This window comes from Myotis yumanensis, unplaced genomic scaffold, assembly GCF_028538775.1.
Source record: "Myotis yumanensis isolate MYYU_CA2020_CCGP unplaced genomic scaffold, mMyoYum1.0.hap1 SCAF_4, whole genome shotgun sequence".
NCBI lineage: Eukaryota > Metazoa > Chordata > Mammalia > Chiroptera > Vespertilionidae > Myotis > Myotis yumanensis.
In genome coordinates, this window is record NW_027223755.1 from 43,165,343 (window position 1) to 43,192,715 (window position 27,373).

At 37.3% G+C, this 27,373-nt stretch overlaps 1 protein-coding gene across 3 annotated transcripts in view; it reads left to right on the forward strand.

Annotated features, from left to right (window-relative positions):
• Positions 1-286: 286 nt before the first annotated feature.
• ZFYVE16 (zinc finger FYVE-type containing 16) overlaps positions 287-27,373 on the forward strand; it is a 47,726-nt gene continuing 20,639 nt past the window's right edge. Inside the window, exons 1-10 of one of the 3 annotated variants that reach the window (XM_070412252.1) lie at positions 287-421; positions 9,700-9,808; positions 10,471-12,716; positions 13,827-13,923; positions 16,552-16,716; positions 19,643-19,785; positions 21,544-21,925; positions 24,074-24,196; positions 24,922-25,077; positions 25,808-26,032. In XM_070412252.1, the coding sequence (XP_070268353.1) occupies positions 9,739-9,808; positions 10,471-12,716; positions 13,827-13,923; positions 16,552-16,716; positions 19,643-19,785; positions 21,544-21,925; positions 24,074-24,196; positions 24,922-25,077; positions 25,808-26,032 (3,607 nt within the window). In that variant the 5' untranslated portion in view covers positions 287-421; positions 9,700-9,738. Of the gene's footprint in view, positions 422-8,615; positions 8,689-9,699; positions 9,809-10,470; positions 12,717-13,826; positions 13,924-16,551; positions 16,717-19,642; positions 19,786-21,543; positions 21,926-24,073; positions 24,197-24,921; positions 25,078-25,807; positions 26,033-27,373 lie in introns of those variants that run through there. The other 2 variants (XM_070412254.1, XM_070412253.1) reach the window with 2 other exon arrangements.

Here is a 27,373-nt window from a genome sequence, read left to right on the forward strand (position 1 = left end):
GCGGAGGAAGCTGCGACTAGGTCAGCCAGGGGCAAAGGGGGCCGGACACTGACGCGGGTCGTTGCCCGATCCCGGTTTCAAAGCATCTAGTGGGAAACGGAGTCCAGATTTAGGGCCGATCTTCACCTGTCCGCGTCCTCCTCGGCCTCTTCCGGGAAGTGGCCTCGGGCCTGGCTGGGCCTTGGGCTCAGACCCCCGCAGCGCAGCGCGCAGGCGCCTCGGGACTGCGGCGGCCGCGGCGGGAGGGCGGGGCGTGCGAGCCGAGGGCAGCCTCCTCCGCGCCTGCGCCGGGCGCTCACTCCCAGGTCGGGAAACTAACCTGGAGCCGACGTCGCACACTCCCGGGACTCCGGTCCGGCGGCTCCTCGCTCCGGGGCGGCGTCGCATCGAGTGCCCGAGAGCGCCGGTGGGGCGTGGGGAGGTAAGAGCCTCTGGGGACCTGCATCGCGGCTTCTGCTCAGCCCTGCTGCCCTCCCGGAGGGGGCGGGGTGCCGCTGGACGCTCTGCCCCCCGGGTCTGGGTTGGCCCTCTTCCTCCGGGGACGGAGCCTGGGCCCGGACCGGTTCCTTTTCCGATCCCCCTGAGCGGGCCGGGGAGTTCCGACCCTCCAGCCTCGGGTCCCCCCGATCAAGCGTGGAAGGCCGCAGAGGCCTGGAGGGCAATCTCGGCGGTTCTTGGCCGGCGCCGCCGACCCGGGTCGCCTGGAGCGCTCGGCACTGCGGAGGCAGCGCCCCGGGCCGCTGTCGCTCCGGGGGAGGGGCTGCGCGGCCGCCGGGACCGTGGTTCCCGCGGAGGAAGGACTCGACCCCCGCCTGCGACCCGTCGGCGCCCCGGGTCCGTCCCGCCCCGGTCCGGTCCGTGTTCGCATCACTTTGGACCGGAAGGATGCGGCAGTGTTCCTTCTCCACTCCCCTTGCTTTGGTACCTTTGAAAGATGACCTAACTTTTAAACTCGTAATTTATTTGTATTTCCATGATTGCAAATCATTGTTTTCCAGATTAAGAGTGTTCTTGTTAGACTCTTATGGAAACCAGCCCGTAAATTTGATACGTTGATGTTTTTACTGAACAAAATAGGCAACTTGTTGGTCGACTTAGGTTCCTTCGTTTATTATTTTCAGCTCGTCGTTTTTTGAATTGGCAGAAGTTTAATGGTTTGATTTAGAAGTATTATATAATTTTCCACCCAATTTCTTCCTTTATTTCCTCCCCTCATGTTAAACTATTTGCTAATGTCAAAAAGTTCTAAATATAATAAGGAAAAAGAATCAATGATATTCCCATTATTTAAAGGTAATTAACCACAGTTAATGTTTTGACTTCATCTTCGAGCTTTTTTATATTTTTTAAAACTCATTTAAAATATATATATATTTTATTGATTTTTTACAGAGAGGAAGGGAGAGGGATAGAGAGTTAGAAACATCAATGAGAGAGAAACATCGATCAGCTGCCTCCTGCACACCCCCTGCTGGGGATGTGCCTGCAGCCCAGGTACATGCCCTTGACTGGAATCGAACCTGGGACCTTTGAGTCCGCAGGCCGATGCTCTATCCACTGAGCCAAACCGGTCAGGGCTCCTGTCCTCTTTTATATTCTCTTCCCAGGTGATCTCTTGCTGCCAATTCCCAATTCTTTATCTCAGACTTCTTTACTCAAGCCGAGATCCTTATATCCAACTGCCTATTGGACATCTCCCCCAGGATGTATTCAAGTTACATGAAATAACAGTCCAGACGTGAACTCATGTTTTCCCTCAGTTCTGCTCCTCTTTGTATTGCCTGTCGTGGTCAGTGGTACTGCACAGTCACCCACAGTGGAAACCTGGCAGTAACCCTAGCATTCTCCCTTGCTTTCACTCTCCAGTAGTTCCTGCTCTCTAACCACTTTTATATCTGTCTCCTTTCCATTTGCACTGCACTGTCTAAGGTCAGGTCCTCATCATCTGTTACCTTAACCATTTTAGGAGTCTCCTTACTACTGTTTTGTTGATTTTTTTATTTATCTTCCATGTTGCTGCCAATTATTAACATCATGAAGACATTTTTAAGAAACTTTTTTTGTAAACATGGTAAATATTTGTTTGTAAATCTTAGAGTATATAAATGATCCAGTGAGTAAACATTTACCTAAAACAGGTTATTATATATACATATAATAAACTTATTTAGAATAGGGAGTCTATCTTATATTTCTTTTGTGCCTTCTACTGCCCGTGGTAGATTACTGGCACAATATGTACATCTTGGTGGACTGAAATGGGAAGCATGTGCAGCTTAATAACATTTCATGTTAAAAGGTTTCAGTATACAGTATTTGCATTATCAAACCTATGAATTGTTGGGTTATGCTATTATTTTGTAATTATTTTACCTTATTGTATATTTTTAGGCATCAAATAATATAATGCTTAGTACATTGTTATATAGATAGAGATACTTTGTGAATAGTATTTAAAGAAAAATTCCTTGGCTTTTTCTAATGAAAAACTATTTCTAGACCGTTTAGTTCCTGTGCTTTATTTTTTTGTACATTCTATATTCAGAGTTCCCGTACTGCTTTTTACTATTTATTTTTAATGTAATGGTTTTGTTTATCAAAGAGATACCTGTACATAATTTAAAGAGTTAAGTACTATTACAAGACTTATAATGAAAACTAATAGTCCTTTGCATCAGTCCTTCTCTCCCTTGCATCCCATTTTCCAGAAGTGTCCCTTCTCAATCAACATTCCTCATCAGAATCACGAAATACAGAAAATTATTTGAGTAACTATTTTCTCAATTCCCCCAAGGATGGTATATAACTAGTTATACTTAAGATGCATGGAAGAGCAGTTAATTTATTACATAAAGTGGATGCCTTAGGGCAGTGGTTCTCAACCTTGGCTGCACATTAGAATCACCTGGGAATCTTTTTAAAATCCTGATTTCTGGGCCTCATCCTCCGGAAATTCTTTTTCTTTGTTACTAATGTTGTGGCCCCATCCCATAACAAAGAAACAGAATTTCTGGAGGATGAGGCCCAGAAATCAGGATTTTTAAAAGATTCCCTGGTGATTCTAATGTGCAGCCAAGGTTGAGAACCACTGCCTTAGGGCATTAAGGCTTAATTCTCTCATTGAATCCTTATTGAGAAAGGCTGCTCCTGAAATAAATTATTCAACTCTTTTTTTACCTCTAATTTTTAAAATAGCATGCGTACTTATACAGCTGTCTCCCCATTCTGCCCTCATCCTACCACAGTTTTAGATATTATGTACCAATTTCTGTTATAGAAGATGGGAGTATAGGTTTGTTATAACTACCTCCACCTATAAACACTGCATTGCATTGCTCCTCCCCTCTTTTCTTTTTTTTTTGTTTTTTTTTTTAAAAATACATTTCATTGATTTTTCACAGAGAGGAAGGGAGAGAGACAGAGAGCCAGAAACATCAATGAGAAAGAAACATCGACCAGCTGCCCCCCACACATCTCCCACTGGGGATGTGCCCGCAACCCAGGCACATGCCCCTGACGGGAATCGAACCGGGGACCCTCCAGTCCGCAGGCCGACGCTCTATCCACTGAGCCAAACCGGCTTCGGCCCCTCTTTTCTATATTCATAAATTAGTTATGTTAATTTTTAGTTAAATCATTGTTTAGTGTTCACATCATTGTGTAAATATTGTATACAGCTGAGCCTGGTAGTATATTATGATGATACTAGAGGCCCGATGCATGAAATTCGTGCAAGAGTAGGCCTTCCCCCGGCTGCTGGCACCAGCTTCCCTCTGGCACCTGGGACCCAGGCTTCCCTTGAAGCCCCGGCTTCATCCAGAAGGTTGTCCGGAAGGATGTCTGGTCTAATTAGCATATTATGCTTTTATTATTATAGATTTCTTTTTTTTAGATAATTTTGTTTTTCCTAGAGTTAGTAGCTCTTTTAGATATCTTTCCATGTACCTTATAATGTATGTTTTACAGCTTTTAAATGTATCTTTCATATCTTTTATTAATCTATTAACAACCCTTCAGATAAAATAGATAAATCTCCTTTTTGTAGATTGAAACACATCAGATAATCTTTCTTTGTTTGTTTGTTTTTCAATATCTCTCCTGTAATTGTCTGTCACTCTGTCAATTTCTGTGTCAATCGTGATGGGTTGCTCTCCTCTCTAGGCCAGTTGTAGAGCTTTCTTCCCAGAGTGTGTCCTTTTATGATCTGTGAATTCCATTTGTCTTTCTTTGTGTTGGGTAGCCTGTTTCCAGGATTTCAGGTCTTCCACTTCCTTGCTGTCTCCCTCATGTCGGTACATCTTCTAGTAGCTTCCTGAGAAAGACTGAATGGGAGGCAAATTTTTAGGATTCTACATGTCTATACATGTTTTTTTATTATACCCTTACACTTGGCTGATAGCTTAGCTGATTATAGAATTCTACGTTGTAATAATTTACTTTTAGAATTTTGGAGACATGGTTCCATTGTTTTCTCGCTTCTAGTTTGCTATCATGAAGTCTACTTCCAAAATGACAGTCAGTCCTTTGTATGTGACCTGTTATTTCTCTCTGGAAGCTTTTATATTTATTCACTAAGTATGTGTTAAGCATTTTTATGTGGCAGGCACTGGTCAAGATACTTTGAATATATGGGCGAACAAAAATACAAGATTCCCACCTTCATGGAGCTTAAATTTGCAGAGGGAGTTATTCTAAATGGTAAAAAATAAATGTAATAAATACACTATACAAAATGTTAGAAGGTTGTAAATTAAATAAATGCCTAGAAAAGAGAAAAAGGAAAGCAGGATGGGATGGGGTGTTCAAGAGTGTTGGGGAAAGGAAAGGTGGGGGATGCATATTGCAGTATGATGTGGTGTGATCTTCCCTTAAACCACTCAGGTATTCTGAAATTTCATAATGATGTGGCTTGGTAAGGGTTTTTCATTAATTGTGTTTGGCCCTAAATGTACCCTTTCACCTAGGAACCATATCCTTCAGTTCTGGGATATTTTATTTGACACTTTCTTTCTTTCCCCCCTATACTTTCTTTCTGGAGTCCTTGTAATTTGAATATTAGACCTTATTAGATTGGTTCTCTAATTTTCTAATACTTTCTTTTATTCTTCATCCCCTTCTTTTTGTTTTACTTCCTAGAATATTTTCTCAACTTTATTTTCCAATGCTTTGATTTCATTTTTTTAAATGTAGAACCGTTTTAGACTTACAGGATTATTGCACAGATAGTACAGAATTCCCATATACCCCATTCCCAGTTTCTCTGTTATTACATCTTACACTAATATAGTACATTTGTCATGATTAATGCACCAGTGAAGTCCATACATTATTCACATTACCTCAGTTTTTTCCTAATAGACTTTTTCTGTTCCAGGATACCACATTACACCGAGTGGTTTCATCTCCTTAGGCTCCTCATAGTTGTGACAGTTTCTCAGATGTAATTTGGTTTTGATCCTCTTGAGTGTTGAGGGTTACTAGTCAGTTATTTTGTAGAATGTCAATTGGGATTTGCCAGATGTTTTTCTCATGACTAGATTGTGGTAATATGTTTTGGGAGGAAGGCAACAGAGATAAAGTGCCATTCTCATCACATCATACTGAGGGTACAGACTATCATTATGACTTGTCACTGTTGATCTTAACCTTGGTCCTCTGGCTTGAGGTAGTGTTTGTTAGGTTTCTCCTGAAAGATGTTTTTCATACTGTACTCTTTAGAAAGTCACTGTGTGCAGCACACACCTGAGTAGCGAGTTATGTTCCACTTCCTTAAGAACAAAGTATCTACATACATTATTTGGAATCTTTCTGCACGGCAAATTTGTCTTGTTCCCTCATTTACTTATTTAATCATTTATCTCATAGATTGTTTTAAAGTTTTGGGTTATAATCCAGTACTATTTTATTTATTTTATTATTCAAATTGTTCCAGCTTTGGCTTTCGGGAGCTCTTTCAGTCGACTCCTGTATCCCTTTGACATACTTCCTACATTTGTGTGTGTGTGTGCATGTGTGCGTGTGCGCACTCCCGCTCATGTATGTGTGTGTACTTTCTTGGCGTTACAAGATGCTCCATGCTCATCTTGTATATTTCCTGCCCCAGTCTTAGAATCAGCCATTTCTTCGAGGAATCTTGGTTCTTTTTATTGGAGAAACCAAGATCTAGGCACCAACTCTGATTGTTGCCATTGAGAGGTCTTGCTTGTATGCCCTCCCAGATGACAGAGCAATATATGTATATATACTGTATATGTGTATTTGTATATATGTGTGTATATATATATATATATATATATACTATCTATATACAAATATCTAGAAATATTTCTATGTGTAATCATCTGTGCCATATTAAGGTAAACATGAGTTTGTTTATACTGATGTCTCAAACTCAAATCCATTACTACATAGATCAGTGATGGCGAACCTATGACACGCGTGTCAGAGGTGACACGTGAACTCAGTTTTTTGGTTGATTTTTCTTTGTTAAATGGCAGTTAAATATATAAAATAAATATCAAAAATATAAATCTTTGTTTTACTATGGTTGCAAATATCAAAAAATTTCTATATGTGACATGGCACCAGAGTTAAGTTAGGGTTTTTCAAAATGCTGACACGCCGAGCTCAAAAGGTTCGCCATCACTGACATAGATCATTGTAGCTTCCTTTCCTTGGTTGTTTATAATCTTTCCCTCTAACAGAGAGAAAACTGGCTCCTAACATCAGCCATCAAATTATTTAATTTGAATTCCAGTATACATGTATGGTGATTTCAGAATTGTTAACCTGTACCCTCATGGGAAACAACTTTATCAACTAAAGTACAATGCTCATGTTCCTTTTGCCTTTAGTATTACATACTCCACTCATTTCCAAAGATAGCACTTTATTTCTCCACTCCAGTGAGCTTGTTTTATACATTTGTAGCACATCTAGATAGATTCTTTTGTCACATTCTGCATTCCATTGGATAATCCCCTGACCTTCTTAATAATTTTTTAAAAATTAGCATGCACTGAGGTTTATTCTTTGTGCTATAAAATTCTATGAGTATTGACAAAGGCTTAATGTCTTGCACTCACTATTACAGAATAGTTTCACCACCCTAAAACATCCATTTTGCTTTACCTGTTTAACCCTCCTCTGCCCCAGAACACTGGCAATCACCGATGTTATTACTGTCTCTGTAGTTTTACCTTTTCTAGAATGTCATGCAATTAAAATTGTACAGTATATATATATTTTTTAGACTGGCTTCTTTCACTTAGAAATAAGCTTTTAAGTTTTATATTTGTCTTTTTGTGGCTTTCATAGCTCATTTATTTATATCACTGAATAATATCCCATTGCATGGTTGTACCATAGTTTATTCACTTACTGACTGGCATCTTTGATGTTTCCAAATTTTAGCAGTTATGGATAGAGCTGCTGTAAATATTCAAGTTCTTGTGTGAATATAAATCTTTAAATCAGTTGGGTAAATACTTAATAGTATGATTGCTGGATCATATAGTAAGACTTTGTTTAGTTTTGTAAGAGACTGCCAAACTGTCTTCCAAAGTGGCTGTACCATTTTGCCTTCCCACCAGCAATAAATGGGAGTTCCTACTGCTCAGTATCCTTGCAGCATTTGGTTTTGTCAGATTTTTGGATTTTAGCCATTGTAATAGATATGAAATGGTATCTCAGTGTTTTAGTCTGCAGTTCCCTAAAGAAAATTGATGTTGAGCATTTTTTAAAAAAATATATTTTATTGATTTTTTACAGAGAGGAAGGGAGAGGGATAGAGAGTTAGAAACATCAATGAGAGAGAAACATTGATCAGCTGCCTCCTGCACACCCCCCGCTGGGGATGCGCCCGCAACCAAGGTACATACCCTTGACTGGAATCAAACCCGGGACCCTTGAGTCCGCAGGCTGACGCTCCATCCACTGAGCCAAACCGGTCAGGGCTGAGCATTTTTTATATGTTTATTTTCCATCTGTATGTGTTCTTTTGTGCTGAGGTGTTTGTTCAGAACTTTTACTCATTTCTTAGTATGTATTGAAATCCTCTCTTATTCAGTAAGAAAAAAAGAAAGAAAAGGTACACTCTTGGAAAAGGAACAAATAAAACTGCCTCTATTTGTAATAATATGATTTTTTCTTTAAATATATTTTTATTGATTTCAGAGATGAAGGGAGAGGGAGAGATGGAAACATCAATGATGAGAGAATCATTGATTGGCTGTCTCCTGCATGCTCCCCACTGGGGATCAAGCCTGCAACCAGGCATGTGCCCTGACTGGGAGCTGAACCTGGACCTCCTGGTTCATAGGTCGATGCTTAACCACTGAGCCATACCAGCCAAGCTGGTTTGTCTGTATTTATTGATGGTGAAATTGACCACTGGATTCAGATATGTTGGACTGATCCCACCATTATACTTACCCTCCAAACTTTCATCTGAATTTCACCCGTTGATAGCCATTGCCTAATCCATTTATAGTATTAGGGTCTGTGAGAAGATGATTTTAATATCCTTCTTTATTTATTAACTGATATTCTTTTTTTTAAAATATATCTTTTATTGATTTTTTACAGAGAGGAAAAGAGAGGGATAGAGAGCCAGAAACATCGATGAGAGAGAAACATCGATCAGCCGCCTCCTGCACACCTCCCACTGGGGATGTGCCTGCAACCAAGGTACTTGCCCTTGACTGGAATCGAACCTGGGACCCCTCAGTCCGCAGGCCAACGCTCTATCCACTGAGCCAAACCAGTCAGGGCAACTGGCATTCTTATCTCAAGGACTTTCCCTCAGCAACTATTTTGTTATGGTAAAGCATGTTTTGTAAATAAAGGTTAGGATAAATTCTTGGCTCTTTTCCTTTAATGTAGCAATTTCAGAGTTAATGGGTTAGTGCCCTAGCAACCCTCCAATGGGTGGGGGTTTGTTTTGTTTATGTTTTAAGCATCATTATGGTCTCTTGTTTTTTATCTATTTGATTTATGTTCAATCCTTGGCAGTCTTCATTCATTTGATGTCCAGTTGTCCCATTTAAGCCAGTGGGAGCCCTTCAACTTGTTTCCTGTGTCCTTTGATATTATCACATTAGTCATTGATAAGATTCCTTTAGGGTCCTCAGGCTCATTTAATGGAGTTTCTGACACAGATTAATGGTTCATCTTTATTCATAAAACTAACTTTTACTTTTCTTGTTCCTCTCTCTTGAATGCTTGTTTTCTGTTTCTTTAATTTCTGCTCTAAGCTTATAAATTTTTAATCTTCTTTTCTAGTATAAGCATTTAAGGCCCTAGGTATCTATTGAAGTTCTACTTTTGCTGAGTCTCACAAGTTTTTATATGCAGTATTTTATCTGGATGTAGTATATTTATATTATTTAATATATGGTACTTTAACTATTTTTAGCTTCCAATTATGAATTTTTCTTTGATTCATGAGTTATTTATATAAGTGTTTCAAAATTTACAATAGTTAATGTTTGCATATTATGTTGTTAGAGTTGGTTTTCATGTCTTTTTTTTTTTGTATATATAGAGGCAAATTCTCCAACTAAATTATAGATGCCTCAAAGCAATACTCTCAAATTTTATTTGTGTCTATATCCTGACTATGTTTTTTGGCATACAGTAGATGGCATAATACTTATATGTTAGAGAATTAAAGGAATTATCATACTTTTTGTTTTCTAGGTATACAAGAATTAAATTCTGAATAAGTCTACAAGTAGGATGGACAGTTATTTTAAAGCAGCAGTCAGTGACTTGGACAAACTCCTTGATGATTTTGAACAGAATCCAGGTTTGTTGGTTTTTCATTTTTGTCACTAATGAAATTTTAAAATGTCTTTAATTCTGTTATATCAGATATAGAGTACTCTTAGCAAAATTTGGTTTCGATTTTGGTCACATGATTATCTTCTACAAAAGATTCACTTATTTCATTATAACATATTAGTTTATTCTTATACTGAATGGAACAAATAGCTAGAAATAAAAGTAAGGTAACTAAAAGTTTCTCTCCAGGTACAAATTTAGCTAAAAAAGAAGGATCTTTAAAACCAACATATGAACCAGCTAAGAGTAACTTGAAAGCTCTACATAAGTTTGTATTTCATTACTATGAGAGATAGTATTTTCCACATCTTAGAATGAAGACTAGGAACCTGGAAGATGGAACAAAGAAGGTAGATTGTTTTTTCAGTTATTCCTTAGATTGATTTTTATAGTTTAACTGAGTTATTTTGAGTGAATTTGTATCACTTTATGATATTGACAGTCAAAAGTAAAAACCCCAAGTACTTTAAATCCAAATAAAAATAATTTTGGATGTTATTACTATTTTGCAAGAGAGTACTCTATCTCTAAAAAAAGTTGTTAGTTTGGAAGTCTTTGAAACATGACATCTTTGTAATAATTTTTATTTGGGTCTCTTGAATAACACTGTATCTTTATTTTAATTAGATGAACAAGATTATCTCCAGGATGCACAAAATGCATATGATTCTAACCACTGTTCAGTTTCTTCAGAGTTGGCTTCCTCACAGTTAACTTCACTGTTACCAAAGGATCAGAAATGCATTAATTGTTGTGTCTCATCAGAAACATGCTATGAAACAAATCAGATTTCACTGAACGAAAAAACAGATGAAGGACTAACTTCTATACAAAATGAGAAAAACGTCACAGGACTTGATCTCCTTTCTTCTGTGGATGGTGGTGGCACTTCAGATGAAATCCAGCCTTTATATATGGGACGATGTAGTAAACCTGTCTGTGATCTGATAAGTGACATGGGTAACTTAGTTCATGTAACTAATAATGAAGAATATATTAAAAAATTATTGCCAGATGATTTTAAGTCTAGTGCAGATTCTTTGATTGGATTGGATTTATCATCAGTGTCAGAAACTCTTTGTGTTTCATCAACAGACCATGGTAATAATGCTGTCAGAGAAGAACAAAATTATGTCAACTCTGAATTACAAAATAGAGAAATCAGTGGAACTAACGAATTGAATATTAACATAGATACAACTCTTTCAGATTCATGTAATTATAGTGGAAAAGAAAATTTAAAGGATATAAAGATCTCTAATCAGTTAGAACCAGTTGATGATTTGAACATGCCATTTGCCTTGACTCAACAGAGTTCCAAAACGTTTGATGCCAAAGACAACCTACAACACAAGAATCAGCCATGTGAATTAGTAAAAGCGGATGGCTGTGTGGTAGAAGAGGAGGTACATGTGGCGATCATAGCTCCCACAGAATGTTTAAAAGAAAGAGGTAGCCTAAATGCTTTGCCTTGCAGTCTTCCAAAAAATGACAGTTTATCCTTAAATGATTCAAGTTCAAGAGATGAAAATTTCAAATTACCTGACTTCTTTCAAGAAGATAGGACTGCTATATTTATAAAACAATCTGCAAAAGAAGACTCAAAATTAGATCTTAAAGATAATACAGATGTAATCCAAGATTCTTCTTCAACTTTACATGTTTCAAGCGAAGATATATATTCCTCATTGTCCTGTCTTCCAGTTCCTGGGTCTTTGTGTGAATCATTGATTGAAAGTAAAACACATGGTGATTGTTTACATCAGGATGAGCATAAAGATAATATACAAGAAGCAGTGGCTGTGCATGAAGAAATAGAGAAGAGTGTTATTCTGGGTGGGGAACCCTTGAAGGAGACTGATCTTTTGAAACAAGAAAAATGTAAAAACATACTTCCTCAGCCATTAATTGAAAAGGTAGGAGATGGAAAGGCAGACCCTGACCAGAAGGAAATCAGAGTTGACTCTTTGGATTACTCTGATAACACCAGTTCTTCTACAGCAGCAGAATCTCAAATGGAGCTTTTGGGTGTGAATGCCCCAGATTCTTCCAATCATTGTGAAGGTCTCACTTTTTTAAGCAATGATATTGATGGACAAGACTTAGGTTACTTTAATATTGATGAAGGCATAAAAAGTGGCACACTAGTTAGTGATGCTGAACTTGATGCCTTTCTAACCAAACAGTATCTTCAGACAAGTAACATAAAGTCGTTTGAAGAAACTGTAAATGACTCAAAATCTCAAATGAATGAGATAGATTTGAAAAGCCTAGATGATGGAAATGACAATAATACATATTTCAATGCTGAAGCAGGAGCTACTGGGGAAAGTCCTGTTGAAACAGTTGATAAACAAAATACAACAGAAATTGGTAGCCTTTCTTTAGGGGAAAAAAGTACAATTCCCATTGAACAAGGGTTAGTTAGCAGTAAATCTGAGAGTACGAGTGAATTGTCAGTCTCTGATTTTAACAGTCAGTCTGTTTATGTTGGAGGGGCCAGACCTAAGCAGTTTAGTGTTCCATCAAGAACAAGGAGTTCAAAAGAACCAAATAAGCCAGATGTTCCAACTGTGCCTGAAAGTGAACCCAGCCTAACCATTGCTCCAACAACTTGTACTACAAATTCGATAGCCGATCCTCAGGTTAGTTTTAACTCTAATTACATTGATATAGAAAGTAATTTTGAAAGTGGATCCAGTCTTGTAACTGCAAATGAAGAATCTCTACCTGTAAACACTTGCAAAGAAGGCTTGGTTTTGGGCCAGAAACAGCCTACTTGGGTTCCTGATTCAGAAGCTCCAAACTGTATGAACTGCCAAGTCAAATTTACCTTTACAAAACGGCGGCACCACTGCCGAGCATGTGGGAAGGTAAGTTATACAAAATTTTTAAGTCTTATTCTTTTGAGACATTTTAAATGAAATTCTGTGTGACAGAAAAGCTCATTAATAGATTATTAAAAACTTCAATTAATTTAAAATTATTTTTTTCACCTTCATGGAAATATAGAAAGCATTATCATTTTATAGATTGTTTGAGAGTTGAATAAACATCAAATCACCATGAGTATTACATAATGGAAATGAGGAACACTATTTACTAATTTTTGTGAAATCTAAGAATACTTGTCTTTATCTATCTAACATTAACACTTCAGATACTCTCAATTCAGTCAGATCTCCATTTATCCTTGAATACTTAATTTCAGAACTACTCTGTAGCTAGTGTTGTGGTCAGGTAAACACTGAAAAAAAGATAGGCTTACACAAGGTTCAGAACAGTGACGCTGACCTCATTTGTGTTCTGGCTGCCATAATTATCTGTAAACTCCTGAGAGTTGGCTATAGAAGTAACATTGCTTTAAAAAAACAAACAAACAAACAAAAAAAACCTCAGATGAGTACATGCTTAGAGAGAGAGGGAGAGAGAGAAACATCAATCGGTTGCCTCCTGCATGTGACCTGAGGGGGCACTGAACTCACAACGTAGGCATATGCCCTGACCAGGAATGGAGCCAGAGACCTTTGGTTGTACAGGATGACGCCCCAGCCAACTGAGCCATGCTGGCCAGGGCTAGATAAAAGTATTTTTTTTTTTTTTTTTTTATATTTTATTGATTTTTACAGAGAGGAAGGGAGAGAGAGATAGAGAGTTAGAAACATCGATGAGAGAGAAACATCGACCAGCTGCCTCCTGCACATCTCCCACTGGGGATGTGCCCGCAACCCAGGCACACGCCCCTGACCGGAATCGAACCCGGGACCCCTCAGTCCGCAGGCCGACGCTCCATCCACCGAGCCAAACCGGTCTTGGCTAGATAAAAGTATTTTAATAACTATCTATGAATATAGTGATCCAAAAATTATATAATAAAAAAAATGGTTTTTGGTTAATTAGATTTTGGGCTTCCCCTCCTCCTACCTCCAATAGGTATAAGTATGTGTGAAATAGAACCAAATTTGATATTTTATTCTTTATAGGTATTTTGTGGTGTCTGTTGTAATAGGAAGTGTAAACTGCAGTATCTAGAAAAGGAAGCAAGAGTCTGTGTGGTCTGCTATGAAACCATTAGTAAAGGTGAGTAGTAACCTGACATTTTCTCTTAAGTAATTGAATATGTCTTAATAACAATTGGATTGTGACAAAGATAAACTTCTTTATTTTCTTAAGGCGAGGACCTAGTGTTGACTTATCTGGCTTAGGTGGGACATCCCAAGGCTTGGTTTCTCTTCTTTTTGTTCCACTGTCACACTTAATGCTACCAGTTTGGAAAGGAAGCATTCAATTTCTGGAGTGGCATTTCATTAACTTTTAACAGGTACCAAGTCCCTAAGTGCTGCATTTCATCTGCCTATTGTTTTTGCCATCATCATTTTTGTCATTATCATCTTAATCTAAATATTTATCAAATACCTACTAATAAATGGTATTTAATCTTATATATTAATACCACCAGGCAAGATAATAGTTCATACCCTTTAGAAAACTACAACCTAAAATGGGAATAAAAAATAAGATAGTGATATCTATCTTATAGATAAATTTATAGGACTGCGACACTATTTGTATATTTTTGTCTCATATTTTTTTCCCTTTTCAATTTTAGAATTTTGTTTTTATGTGTTTCCTACTGTTTCTCTGGCTCCCTAGCTAACTACCATTATGAGCAATAATCTGTGTGGTCTTGAATTCTCACAGTTGTGTGTGTGTGTGTGTGTGTGTTGTGTGTTTTGTGTTTTTTTCCTCAAATACACATTTGTTCTTTTGAGTACTTCTTGGCATTTTCTAAAATTTGTTGACAATTTAATTCCCAGCAAATATTACTTGGGACTTTTTAAAGACCAAGCCTGTGTACTAGCTCAGGCAGTGCTTCCTGTTAGCCAGGAGAGTAAATACCTGATAATAATTTGTTTTTCTCTTTTGAATGAAGATAAATTTTTTCAGCAGTTCTCCAAAAAGCTTTGATGTGAGTCTGTTAGCTTGAGGTAAGCTGCTTTACTCCCTGCTGTTGACATGTGTTCTAGAAGATAATAGAGTATAAATCTTTTTATATTTCTATATTATCACCATTGTTTGTGAGGAGGTTAGCTTAAGTGCTTATAGTTCTGTTTTTTCTTACACTGCTTCAGTAGCCTAGAAGACAACTGCTCCTGCTGTTAGCCATGAAGATTTGAAACATTTGAGTAGATAGGTCAGATTCTTAGGTGGACATTAATACATATTCTGACTGTAAGAATCCAGAAGGGGAGAAGATGAAGAGTCCCAGTAGGGTATTGAGCTCAAACATTGGTTTAGCAAAGAAATTCTTTTCTGTTTTGATATCATATAGCATGTAATTTTATTTATGGTTCTCTTTAGCATTACTTTATACACCACAAGAAAACATAATAATTTGTTTTCATCACCTTTAGCATTGAAAATGATAGAAATGATCATTTAAGATAATGTTATTAAATAAGAGGAGAAAGATGGCTCAAAGGTTGTGAGACACATTTCATGAAGTATTAGAAGAAAAAATAATTTGAATAGAGATATGGACATTGAGGAAGTTGTGCTGAGACTGTAAGTTTCAAGACAGCCTGGGTGCAAGTGCCATTAGGTTGATTTAGGGCAAGATGGAAATTCCTTTGAAACCCAGAGTAAGATATTCGGATTTCAGTTGGTTAGTGGAAGCCATTTCATAAGAATGCTATCATTTACTGTCACTTAAGGAAGGCACTTTTAGTAGTGGCAGCATGTATAGCAGGTCAGTTTGGAGATATGCTGAAGGGAGAGCTACCAGTTCTGTTCTGTGTCACTCGGATGAAAAATCATTCAGCAATGTTCAGGTACCATTCTGTATTCTGGAGCACTGGCTGAGAACAAATAGACTCCTTGTTCACATGGAGCTTACAAATTTGGGAAAAGTGGACAGACAGTAGGCAAAGAGAATATCAGATGATGATAATATCCTAAATGAAAATAAAAGAGTGTAAGAGGAGTAGATAGTAACGGATTGGAGGCAAAAGTCTGTATTTTTTTATAAAGTGGTCAGAGTAAGGTTTTATGATAATGACATATGAGCAGAGACTTGAAGGAAGAATAAAGCTATGTGAATATCTATGGGAAGAACATTCTAAGCAGAGAGAACAATAAGAGCAAAGGCCCTACGCTAGGAGAGTGCTTCTTGATTTGTTGAAAAACAAGGAGGCGTAGGTGGCTGGATCATAATGAGCAAGTATAATTGTAGTGAGAAATGAGGTCAGACAGTAACAGAAGGCAGAGGAGGTCGGGATGTAGGCTGTGTAGGGTCTTATGAGCCATTGTAAAACTTAAATTGTTCACTCCAAGAGTTGGGAAATCATTAAAGGATTTTAGACAGAGTAATGATATATGATTTATGTCTTAAAAGAATCACTCTGTACTATGTTAGAAGTAGACTCTAAGGGTAAAAGGCAAAAATAGTCATATTAAATAACAATAATTTTCTTTAATAGATATCAAACATAAGCTAAGTATAATGTTAAAATAACTAATTGGTAGCTTATACTGAAGTGGAGTGCTGCCAACCAAAGTAAGGACATGATCTTTGTCAAGTGCCACTTCTTTTTCTTGCTAAGCCAATGATTTCTTACTCCTTACAACTTGAAAAATAGAATGTTTATCATATTTACTTTGAAATTTTAAAAAATCTGAGATTTTAATGTTATTTTCTCCCCGTTATAGCTCAGGCATTTGAAAGGATGATGAGCCCAACTGGTTCTAATCTTAAATCTAATCATTCTGATGAATGTGCCACCATCCAGCCTCTGCAGGAGACCCAGACATCCAGTGTACCTTCTTCACCTACAACCTTACCAATCTCAGCCCTTAAACAGCCAAGTGTTGAAGGTAACTAGAAGAAAATCCTGTGTCTTAGACTACAGATAAATTATTAAAATAGAAAATTTCTAGTGTTGACAAGGTCTAGTGAGGAAAGAGAAGCCAGACTAGATATCAGAAGGAATTTAATACAGGAAACTGGTTATACATCTATATTAAAGGCTGGAAGAGCAAAAAGGCTATGCTCAAGTGACTCAGGGATTAGAAACAGCAGGAAGCAATCACCAACGCTAGGGCAGGGGGGAAAAAAAGTGAGAAGCAGTATTACTTGAGTACAGTACAGAAGTACCAGGAAGTACTTGGTTCTCAGACCTGGGATTTAGGGGTTGGGGTACTATGTGGTTGGTCCTGTGACCTCTGGGGGAACACCAACAGGCAAATGGTAGAACCATCAAGGAGACTAGTAAGGTTCGTGCTCAGATGACTGAAGGAGTGTTCTGGGGTTGATGGAAAGGAGTACTGAAAACCATGGAGCATGCAGCTATATCTGGGGGTGCTGCTACTTCAAGAATCTTGGCAGGAACTCAAACAAAAGAATTCCTTCTCATCTTCTAATCAACCTGTGCCTACCATTGGTGGAACCTAACTAGGCCCAACTAGCAAGAGGGTCTAGGAATTGCACTTTGCAGACTTCCAGCGTGGCATCAAAGAGCTTGGTGGAAAAGGTAGGCTTGAGTTTGAGAAATAATAGGTAAAAACCTGGCATACCTCCATTTCCTTAAAAATCTGTTTTTAAATGTATGTTTTACTAGAATAAAAATGGTTTTTAAATCTTTGGACTCTGTTCTTTTTTACAACCTGTTGTAGGTTAGGATCTTGAGTCAAGTCCATTCACATTTTTAAACATCAACTATTAGTCTATTGTATGCTATAAAATGACTTTAACTATCAGTTAAAGGCAAATTCAGATACTTGTGACAATTATTTTGGACTTTAGTTTCCTCACTTAATAGCTATGTTCCATTTATCATTATCCTTCCTATATAATAAAAGGGTAATATGCAAATTGACCCTAACGGTGGTGACCTATGACACGCACTGACCACCAGGGGGCAGAAGCTCCATGCAGGAGCTGCCCCCTGATGGTCAGTAAACTCCCACAGGGGGAGCTCTGCTCAGCCATAAGCCAGGCTGACGGCTGCGAGCGCGAAGCAGCGGTGGCGGGAGCCTCTCCAGCCTCTGCAGCAGCGCTAAGGATGTCCAACTGTGGCTTAAGGCTCCCAAGCTGCCAGAGGGATGTCTGACTGCCAGCTTAGGCCTGATCACCCAGGGAGCGGGCCTAAGCTGGCAGGTGGACATCCCCACAGGGGTCCCAGACTGCGAGACAGCGCAGGCCAGGATGAGGGACCTCCCCACCCCCAGTGCGTGAATTTCATGCACTGGGCCTCTAGTAACTTAAATAAGGAGATTCAGCATATATAGGAGTGGGCAAAAGTAGGTTTACAGTTGTAAATGCACAAAACAAGAGTTAATAAAGCTATTGTAATAATCTTATCCCATGTGTCTTTTTCCATCTGAACAAATGTATGCTTACATATTATAGTTCTAAAGCTGAATAAATTTGTTTTTAGAAATATTTATATGTTTTCTTATATTGACATTGTGAATTATTAAACTATGAAAGTATTGCAAATATAAGAAAGATACCTTATTTAATATGTGTACTCATAATGCAAAAATTATGTATGATTCTAGTTTTTTCAGTGTTATTCTGTATTATATTTTGGAAAGTAGATATATTAATCCTTTTAATCTTAATATTGTTCTAAAATCATCTGGCAAAAATTTTCATAACCCTCCTTTATAGATGCTTTATAGCAAAAGAACAAATATTCATGCTGATATCTAGTTACAGTGGGGCCTTGACTTACGAGTTTAATTCGTTCCGTGATGGAGCTCGTAACTCAAATTACTTGTATGTCAAATCTTAAAGTGAACAAGTGAGACACGTGATGCTGGGCTGATGTTGTGGCATTCACTGTGACGTTCGCTGCGCCAACTAGCGGTGGGGTAGCTGAAGCTGGCTCGTAACCCGAATTTTAGCTCGCAACTCAAAGCAAAAAATTGGCCGAGAGACGGCTAGTATCTCGAAAAACTCGTTAGTCGGGACACTTGTAAGTCAAGGCCCCACTGTATTTCCTCCAAATATGGGATGAAAATGTTAATAAATATTAATAAAGTTTAATATCTTCATTATAAGAATAAAACATATTATGCTTCTCTCATCAAATAAATTAAAAGAAATGACCTCTAATGCACAAGTGATCCTGTTTCATTTTTTAAATTTTTATGCCTCTTTCTGTTCTTCAAGTGTTTTTCTTTGCCTATCTGCCATGCTCTGGTATAGTCCATTTTTCTTTCCTTTGCCTTAGTCCCTAAATTTTATTCAGTCTCCACTCCACGCTCACAAATTAGTTTTAATAATATAGGCTTTAAATTTGCCCCCTTTGTCTTTAAAAAATAACCTCTCCTGTCCACTCCTTTTCTTTCTTCTTTTTTTTTTTAATATATATTTCTATTGCTATTTTACAGAGAGGAAGGGAGAGGAAGAGAGAGTCAGAAACACTGATGAGAGAGAAACATTGATGAGCTGCCTCCTGCACACCCCCTATTGGGGGTTGAGCCCGCAACCAAGGTACATGCCCTTGACCAGAATCAAACCTGGGACCCTTCAGTCCGAGGGCTGATGCTCTATCCATGAGCCAAACCGGTCAGGGCGTGTCCACTCCTTTTCTGAATATGTACTTCCCAGGCTCATCCTGCCTTAGTATGAATTAGAAAAAGACTTGTGCTCTGGGTAGCTGCACATAAGGCCATTTCTCTAGGCTTGATGATAGATAGCAAAAGCTTTTGAAAACATTTTCTGACCCATTTTTATATTAAATCATTGCAGTATTGCCAAGTTAAAATGCTTTATTTTTGAAACTGAATCTAGGATTATGTTCCAAAGAACAGAAGAGAGTATGGTTTGCAGATGGTATATTGCCCAATGGTGAAGTTGCAGATACAGCAAAATTATCATCTGGAAATAAAAGATGTTCTGAAGACTTTAGTCCTCTCTTACCAGATCTGCCCTTGGTAAGGAATCTAAAGAATGACTTACTAATTTAATAAAATTTTATTTTATAGGTAATTCAATTCCTTATGTGATTATTAGAGTATGGTTTTGTTGTTTTTTTTAACACTATGAGTTTCCTAAAATGAGAAATATTTGATATAGAGGATATTTTTTAGGTTTTACCTTTTCATTGTCAAACTTTTGGTCTCAATACCATTTTGTGCTCTTAAAAGTTATTGAGAATTCAAAAGAGCTATAAGTTTTGTAGATTATACTTTAGATAATTACTATATTAAAATTGAGAAAATTTAAAATTCATTAGTTAAACTAATATTAATAAAAATACTATGAGAAAATTTTCAAAACGAAAGTTTAACCAGGGATAACATTTTATTTTTTTTTAATATTTTTTATTGATTTCAGAAAGGATGGGAGAGAAAGAGAGAGATAGAAACATCAATGATGAGAGAGAATCATGATCGGCTGCTTCCTGCATGCACCACACTGGGGATCGAGTGACCGGGATTTGAACCTTGATCTCCTGGTTCATAGGTCGATACTCAACCACTGAGACATGCTGGCCCAGCAGGGATAACATTATTTTACATTTCAGTTTTATCTCTGACTTAGTAGAAGAAAAGTTCTTATAATTGCCTGTATATTCAGTCTGTTATATGTTGTTTTGATGAAATTATATGAAAAAAATCCTAGGACCTCACTGACTCCCTGAAAGGGTCTTGGGGACCCCAGGAATCCTTGGACCACACTTTAAGAAACACTGTTATAGGGAAATAGAACTGAGATTTAGACTAATATTTGCTTAATGATTTTCAAGGATTTAGTAAAGAATGTGATGGTGTATTTATGTTTGCATTTACACAAATGTACTAGGTGTTAAGTAGAAGATACATAATATAGACTCCTAGTCCACTAAGAATTCTCATTGTAAAGTAGCAAAATGCTCATAGAAGCAAATATTAATACACAAAGTAAGAATGTTTTATTCATTAAACAAATATTTATTGAGTATTTACTCTGTGCCAGTTACCTGGTTTATTCTGGGTACATACATTAGACAAGATGGATATGTATCATGCTCTGTTCACGTTCACATACCATATGCTGTTTGTCAGTAAGAGTTCTGGAGCTAGATTTTACAAGTAGCCATTATTACCAAAAGTGTTTCTGAGCTAGCACCTACTCTAATCAACATTTTAACAAAATGAAAGTTCTAAATAGGTTAGTAAGTATTATTTGAGTTCATAAATGGTATCATTTAATATTGACTCAGGTTTGGCCAGTCTAAAAGAAAGGGCTATATTTAAACATATTTTTGATGTAATATATTACTGGTGGTTACTATTTTGGACTATAGTTACCATTCTGCTGCCTAACCACTTCCCTCTATGTCTTTCCCCCTTTTCTTCTCCCTTGCTTACCCAAGGTGTTTCGGTTGTCATGAGAAAGAGATCCTTGGGTTAACCTAATTTGCTTACTGTGTGATATGGTATAAGATCCTGAAATTTTCCTTGCCTTCTTTTTCTAATCTACAAAATTAAAGTCATTAGTACCTACCTGAGCATACAGTAAAGCTAAACCTTATGCTCCTAGATTTGAAGAAGCCAAATGGTACTGTTTCTTAGGAAATTTGGCTTCTGAAGAATTTCAGAGCCCATTCGGTTTTATTCTTATTAAAACGATATGTTTGGCTATAGAGATGAACATTTCACATTTGAACAGAGACTATAAACTGATTTTTTTTATTCCATATTTTACAGACGGTAAACACAGTGGATCACGTCTATTCTGCTACAGTGGAAAAGCCAAACAATGAGATAGGAGATATTACAAGAAATGAGATAATTGAGAGTCCAACTTCTGAGTTTTCATCTGTGGAAAAACTGCCCATAAGCACGGGAACTGAGGGGTTGCCTACTTCTGGATCTTTTACACTAGATGATGATGTTTTTGCAGGAGCTGAGGAACCATCTAGTCCTATAGCTGGTGTTTTAGTGAACAGCAGTTTACCTGTTGCTAATACTTCAAATTATAGGTTACTATGTGGTATTGACAAGAATGTGGGCAATAAGATTAGTCTTCTACCTAGTGATGAGGACAGTTTGCCCCCTCTTCTGGTTGCATCTGAAGAAAAGGAATTAGGTAGGAATAGCAGTTATTTAAATTTAAAAGTTGTGTTTTTGTTTTTTTTAAGAATGTACTGATGAATTTTGTCTGTGTTGTATGAAATGCATTTTTTTAAATTTAGACAATTTGAAACATGTATTATGTCTTGATAACTTTAGGTTACAAAAAGTCTTATATATGACAACAAATTCTAAAAAAGATTTGAACTTTTGAGATGAAGATGATTCATTTATAATATCTGACTTCCTAACTTAGAGTGAGACAAAAGGCCAATACAACAGGGAAACTCATAGACTTTTAGCTCTGAAAATATTTCCATTGTATTAGAGTTTTGATTACATATCATTTTTTTTAAAGGAGAGTGGTGCCTAAAGTAAAGAATATTGGATTAGATGACAAAGCTAGGAATTTTAGTTTGTCATCGGCTATTTAATATGTATATGACTTGAAGCATGTTATATAATCTCTTTGGGCCTCAGTTTCTTTTTAAAAGAAGAGAACCTAGATCTATAAGGTCCTTTCCAAACTGAAGATCCTATGGTTAGCCTCTACCTCATAGTAGTTACCTAGGATACTTGCATTATGCTGCATCCTGCAACATGGACTATAGGCATGGCAATGTAGGGGAATGGAGCTTAGGACCTCTTTATGTCAGTAGGTGCTATTTCATAAACCTGGCTATAGTGGCAAAAATACCTTCAAGCCCTGTTCTTTGCAGGCCATGGATATTTTTCTATTGATTGTCAAGATTTTTATTTTATTTTTAAATTTTTTTTGCCACTTGTTGCTGGCATAGGGCATATGTCAGCAAGCAGCATGTACAACTTGGGTCTAGATTACTTTCCCCAGCATTGTAAGTTTCAGAATTTATAATTGGAATGGCTGGCAGACTAGAATCCACTTTACAAAAATGTTTGTTTTAAAATTTTAAAGGTGCTAAAATTATATAAATATGCTTTTTAATCAACATTTTTTGTGTATATACAACATTTCAAGATTTATATGCACTGCAGTATTAATTCTTTACATACATAGAAAAGTAAAAATCTATATATATAAAGAGGTAATATGCAAATTAGGATGCTGTAACAGTCACGACTGGCTCAGGAGGAGGCTGCGCGCACAGGGGGGGCTCGCCCTCGGCCCGGAATGGAGACACAACACATGGAGGCCCGCCCCTGCTGGGAGATAGCGGACCAGCAGTCCCGCCTCTGCACATAGCTGCAGAGGAAACACCTTTTCTTACCACTCATTGGCTAAGCTCCCTGTACACCACTCACAGTGTTCTTGGTAACTTGGGTAATAAGAATCCAAGAAGGTGTTCTAGGGTTTTCCACCTCACTCCTGGAGGAAAAAACGAAGGTCCGCTGCTGGAGGGGCTAAGAAATGTCATATCCTGCCCTAGCCAGCTTGGCTCAGTGGATAGAGCCTCAGCCTACGGACCGCAGGGTCCGGGTTTGATTCTGATCAAGGGCATGTACCTAGGTTACAGGCTCCTCCCTGGCCAGGGCCCAGGTCAGGGCTCATGCAGGAGGCAACCAATCGAAGTGTCTCTCTCATATTGATGTTTCTCTCTGTCTTTCCCTCTCTCTTCCACGTCCCTAAAGATCAATTGAAAAATATCTTCAGGTGAGGATAAAAAAAAGGAAAGAAATGTCATATCCTATGAAAGAGACATCTTGAAAATGCCTAAAGAAAGTTGTCATTTTTTCGTGGTGAAGGGACTGGAGTCCGTGTTGATGAAAACACCTTGGTGGCTGTGGCAGCTGGCAGTGGCAGCAGCAGGGGGGTTATGGGGGTGGCGCCTTCCCCTGATCAGCTGGTCACCTTCCGTAGAGAGAGGCCAGACTGCAGCTTAGGCCCACTCTCTGGGGAGCGGGCCTAAGCCATCAGTAGGACATCCCCTGAGGGCTCCCAGACTGTGAGAGGGGGCAGGCTGGGCTGAGGGACCCCCTTCCCCAGTGCACAAATTCCATGCACCAGGCCTCTAGTAAGTATATAACAGTTGTCCAGGATATTGATTGACTTTATGGAACATGTTTGCTTTTGTTTAAATTTGCTCAAGCCATTGGTAGATTTATAAATCTTGTTGTTTTTTTCACTGCAAGCATATTTAACAGGATGTCATATTTATTCTAATTATATGTCATTTTCATGATTTAGTGCCTGTAGTAGAAGAACACCCATCTCAGGAGCGGATCATTTTGCTTCTTGAAGACAAAGCTTTTCATCCTGTTACATTTGTCCTAAATGCTAATCTACTCGTTAATGTCAAGTTAGTATTTTGTAAGTAATGATTCATCTTTCTTTGCCTAATTGGTAAGCAGTATTTCTGAATTAATTACATCTTCAGGTTAGATTTATACTGGCAATCATGGAAAATAAGCAGCATTGGATATTGGATTTTTTAGCCAAATATGAATATAAATTTTTGCAAATTTATATTCAGTGGGACTTGAAATACAAGCTTACAGATTTTTACTAGTGTCCCTCAGTAAGTCCTATGTTAAGGTCATAGGCTTATAGCTGAGCTGTATTTTGATGTTCATGATACAATTAAATACATTTCATTCATTTAGCTTTTAGCGAAATTAAAATTTGGTAATTGAGGTAAGCAAGAATCCTGATTTAGTAGCAATAAAGACAGTTTAAAGTCAATGACTTGTGATCTAATTAAAAGTAAGAAACTAAATAATCTTCAGTAATAAATAATCCTTAGTACTCAACAATGCATCTCTCAGCGTTTCATTCTCTTTGAGACTAACCTAATTCTTACCCACTACATTTCACCATATTAGTGCATCTTTTATTTTAGTGTTATTTATTAATTGACTCCTTCAGATAATCTTTTCTCTTTTCTACATTAATCTTAAGCAATTCAAAGTTTTTGTGAGGAGAACTCTGGAAAAATAAGGAATTTGAAAATTGTGCTTCATGCAAAAGACAATTATATTTAGTTTTTTTGGTTAATAGAAGTGGAAATTGATAGTTGTATGCTTTTATCACTTAAGATTCCTCAGACAAATATTGGTACTTCTCAACCAATGGATTGCATGGCTTGGGACAGGCAGAAATTATTATTCTATTGTTATGTTTGCCAAATGAAGATACTATTCCTAAGGACATCTTCAGACTATTTATCTCCATATATAAAGATGCTCTAAAAGGTATAGCTTTTTATTTTGAACTGTTTATTTTTGTTTTAATTTAATTTTTTTTTGTTTAAAATATTACAAATAGTAGAACATATTTCTCCTTTTTCCCCCATTGATCTTCCCTCGGCCTCTTCCACCCCCCAGCACATGCCCTCATTCCCCTAGTGTCTGTGTCCATTGGTTATGCTTATATGCATGCATACAAGTTCTTAGACTAGGGGATGGACAAATTAATTAAAGGCATTTATGCTTTTGGTTATGCTAACTGTACTAAAAATTTATTTTGTGAAGAGATTATTGCTTTTTCAGGTCTTAATCATTGTTTTCAGTCTCCTTAAATCTAGCATTTTATCTGATTAGTGTCTTTATACAGATTTGAAAAAATTTTTACGTCAAATATATTTGCCTTCTTTATTTTATTTATTTATTTATTTATTTATTTATTACCTTCTTTATTTTTTATGTGTCTATATGTTTTTATTACTGTTTGTATAAGATTGGGGGGACATTTTGATTTTACTTGACCATGCTGTAAGGAGGAAATTTTTTAAATAGCTTATGGTTATTCCTATCTCCAGGAATAACCAAGTCTTGTGCACACAAGGTATTGAATAGATGCTTGTTCTAGAGTGGAAATAAAATTCTACATTGCCTTTGTATAAGAAAGTTTATATGGGAACATTCAAACTCAGAAAGCCTCTTCAAACAACTTAAAATCTTTTTTAAATGATTTTATTTCCAGGAAAATACATAGAAAACTTGGACAATATTACCTTTACCGAGAGTTTTCTCGGTAGCAAGGACCATGGAGGATTCCTATTTATTACACCTACTTTTCAGAAACTTGATGATCTCCCCTTACCAAGTAATCCTTTTCTTTGTGGAATTCTTATCCAGAAGCTAGAGATTCCCTGGGCAAAGGTTTTCCCTATGCGTTTAATGCTGAGATTGGGTGCGGAATATAAAGGTAAGTTTTAGAATATTAAGTTAAATTTCATAGGTTCAAATAGTAAAAGAATTCAGGGGTATCATTAAAATCGAAATTTTAATGGATTAATGGAACCACTTCTGTTTCGCTGTACTTTTAAAATTCCAAAACAACCCTCCTCTACTACCAAATTAGTCTACAAAACCTTGATATGTCATGAAGTCAAGTTTATAATTATTATATAAACTTACCTTAAAATATATTTTTTAAATTTTAGAACAGACCCACAAAAACTTGAAGTTTTCTAAAAAGCATGTACTGTAGAGAGTTCATTTTATGTTGCCTACGCGGTAAGGAGACAAATTATTGCCCCCCTCAATTTGTGTACATTAGAGAGTCAAACTTAAAGGACTTTTGGATTATCAGTGCTACTACTTTCAGTTCCTGACTATAATCAAGAGTTGACTATTTTTAGAGAAGGAGATACTTAAAAATAGTGGCTCCCATCTTTGTTAAGCATGAGGTTCCTTTTTCTTATTTTTATATTCCTGACATTTAGCTTATTACCTAAAAGTGATGTAGACTGTATCATTTATGTATAATTTTCAAATGGGGATTGTCTATGCTTTTATGTTGAGGTCATTTGGTTAAAATATCATTAAATGTTGGATTAGATGATTTGTGAGGTCCCTTTGAAACTGACAGGATGTCATTCTAAATCAGAACCTTTTGAAAATAGTTTTAAATAAAATTACTTCTGTCAAATCACCAGGATGCTCCCTGATTCATAAGAGATAAAGGAAAAAGTCAGCATTTACTTAATGTCATTTACCACTACATCTTATGTTTTTTTTAAACACTGACTCAGTTCTTTTAATGCTGGTATTGCAGAGTCAGCATTTTTTTTTTTTTAAATATATTTTATTGATTTTTTTTTTACAGAGAGTAAGGGAGAGCGATAGACAGTTAGAAACATCAATGGGAGGGAAACATCGATCAGCTGCCTCCCGCACATCTCCCACTGGGGATGTTCCCGCAACCCAAGTACATGCCCTTGACCGGAATAGAACCTGGGACCTTTCAGTCCGCAGGCCGACGCTCTATCCACTGAGCCAAACCGGTTTCAGCCATCTTATGTTTTTTCTAGTCTACATCCCCTGTCCTCCAAATAACTTATCCTTTTAAACACCACAAAACATGTAATAGCAAAGATGTGAGTTCCCCTGACTTAAGTTTTGAAAATAGATAATGTCAGGTGTGTTGTCTTAGAATTTTAAGAACTTATCTATAATAACAAAAGCATAACCAGACGTCCTTCCTTCTGGCCAAAGCTGCAGTGGGTGGGGGCTGCGGCAGAGGTGGCAGAGGCCCTGGGCCACG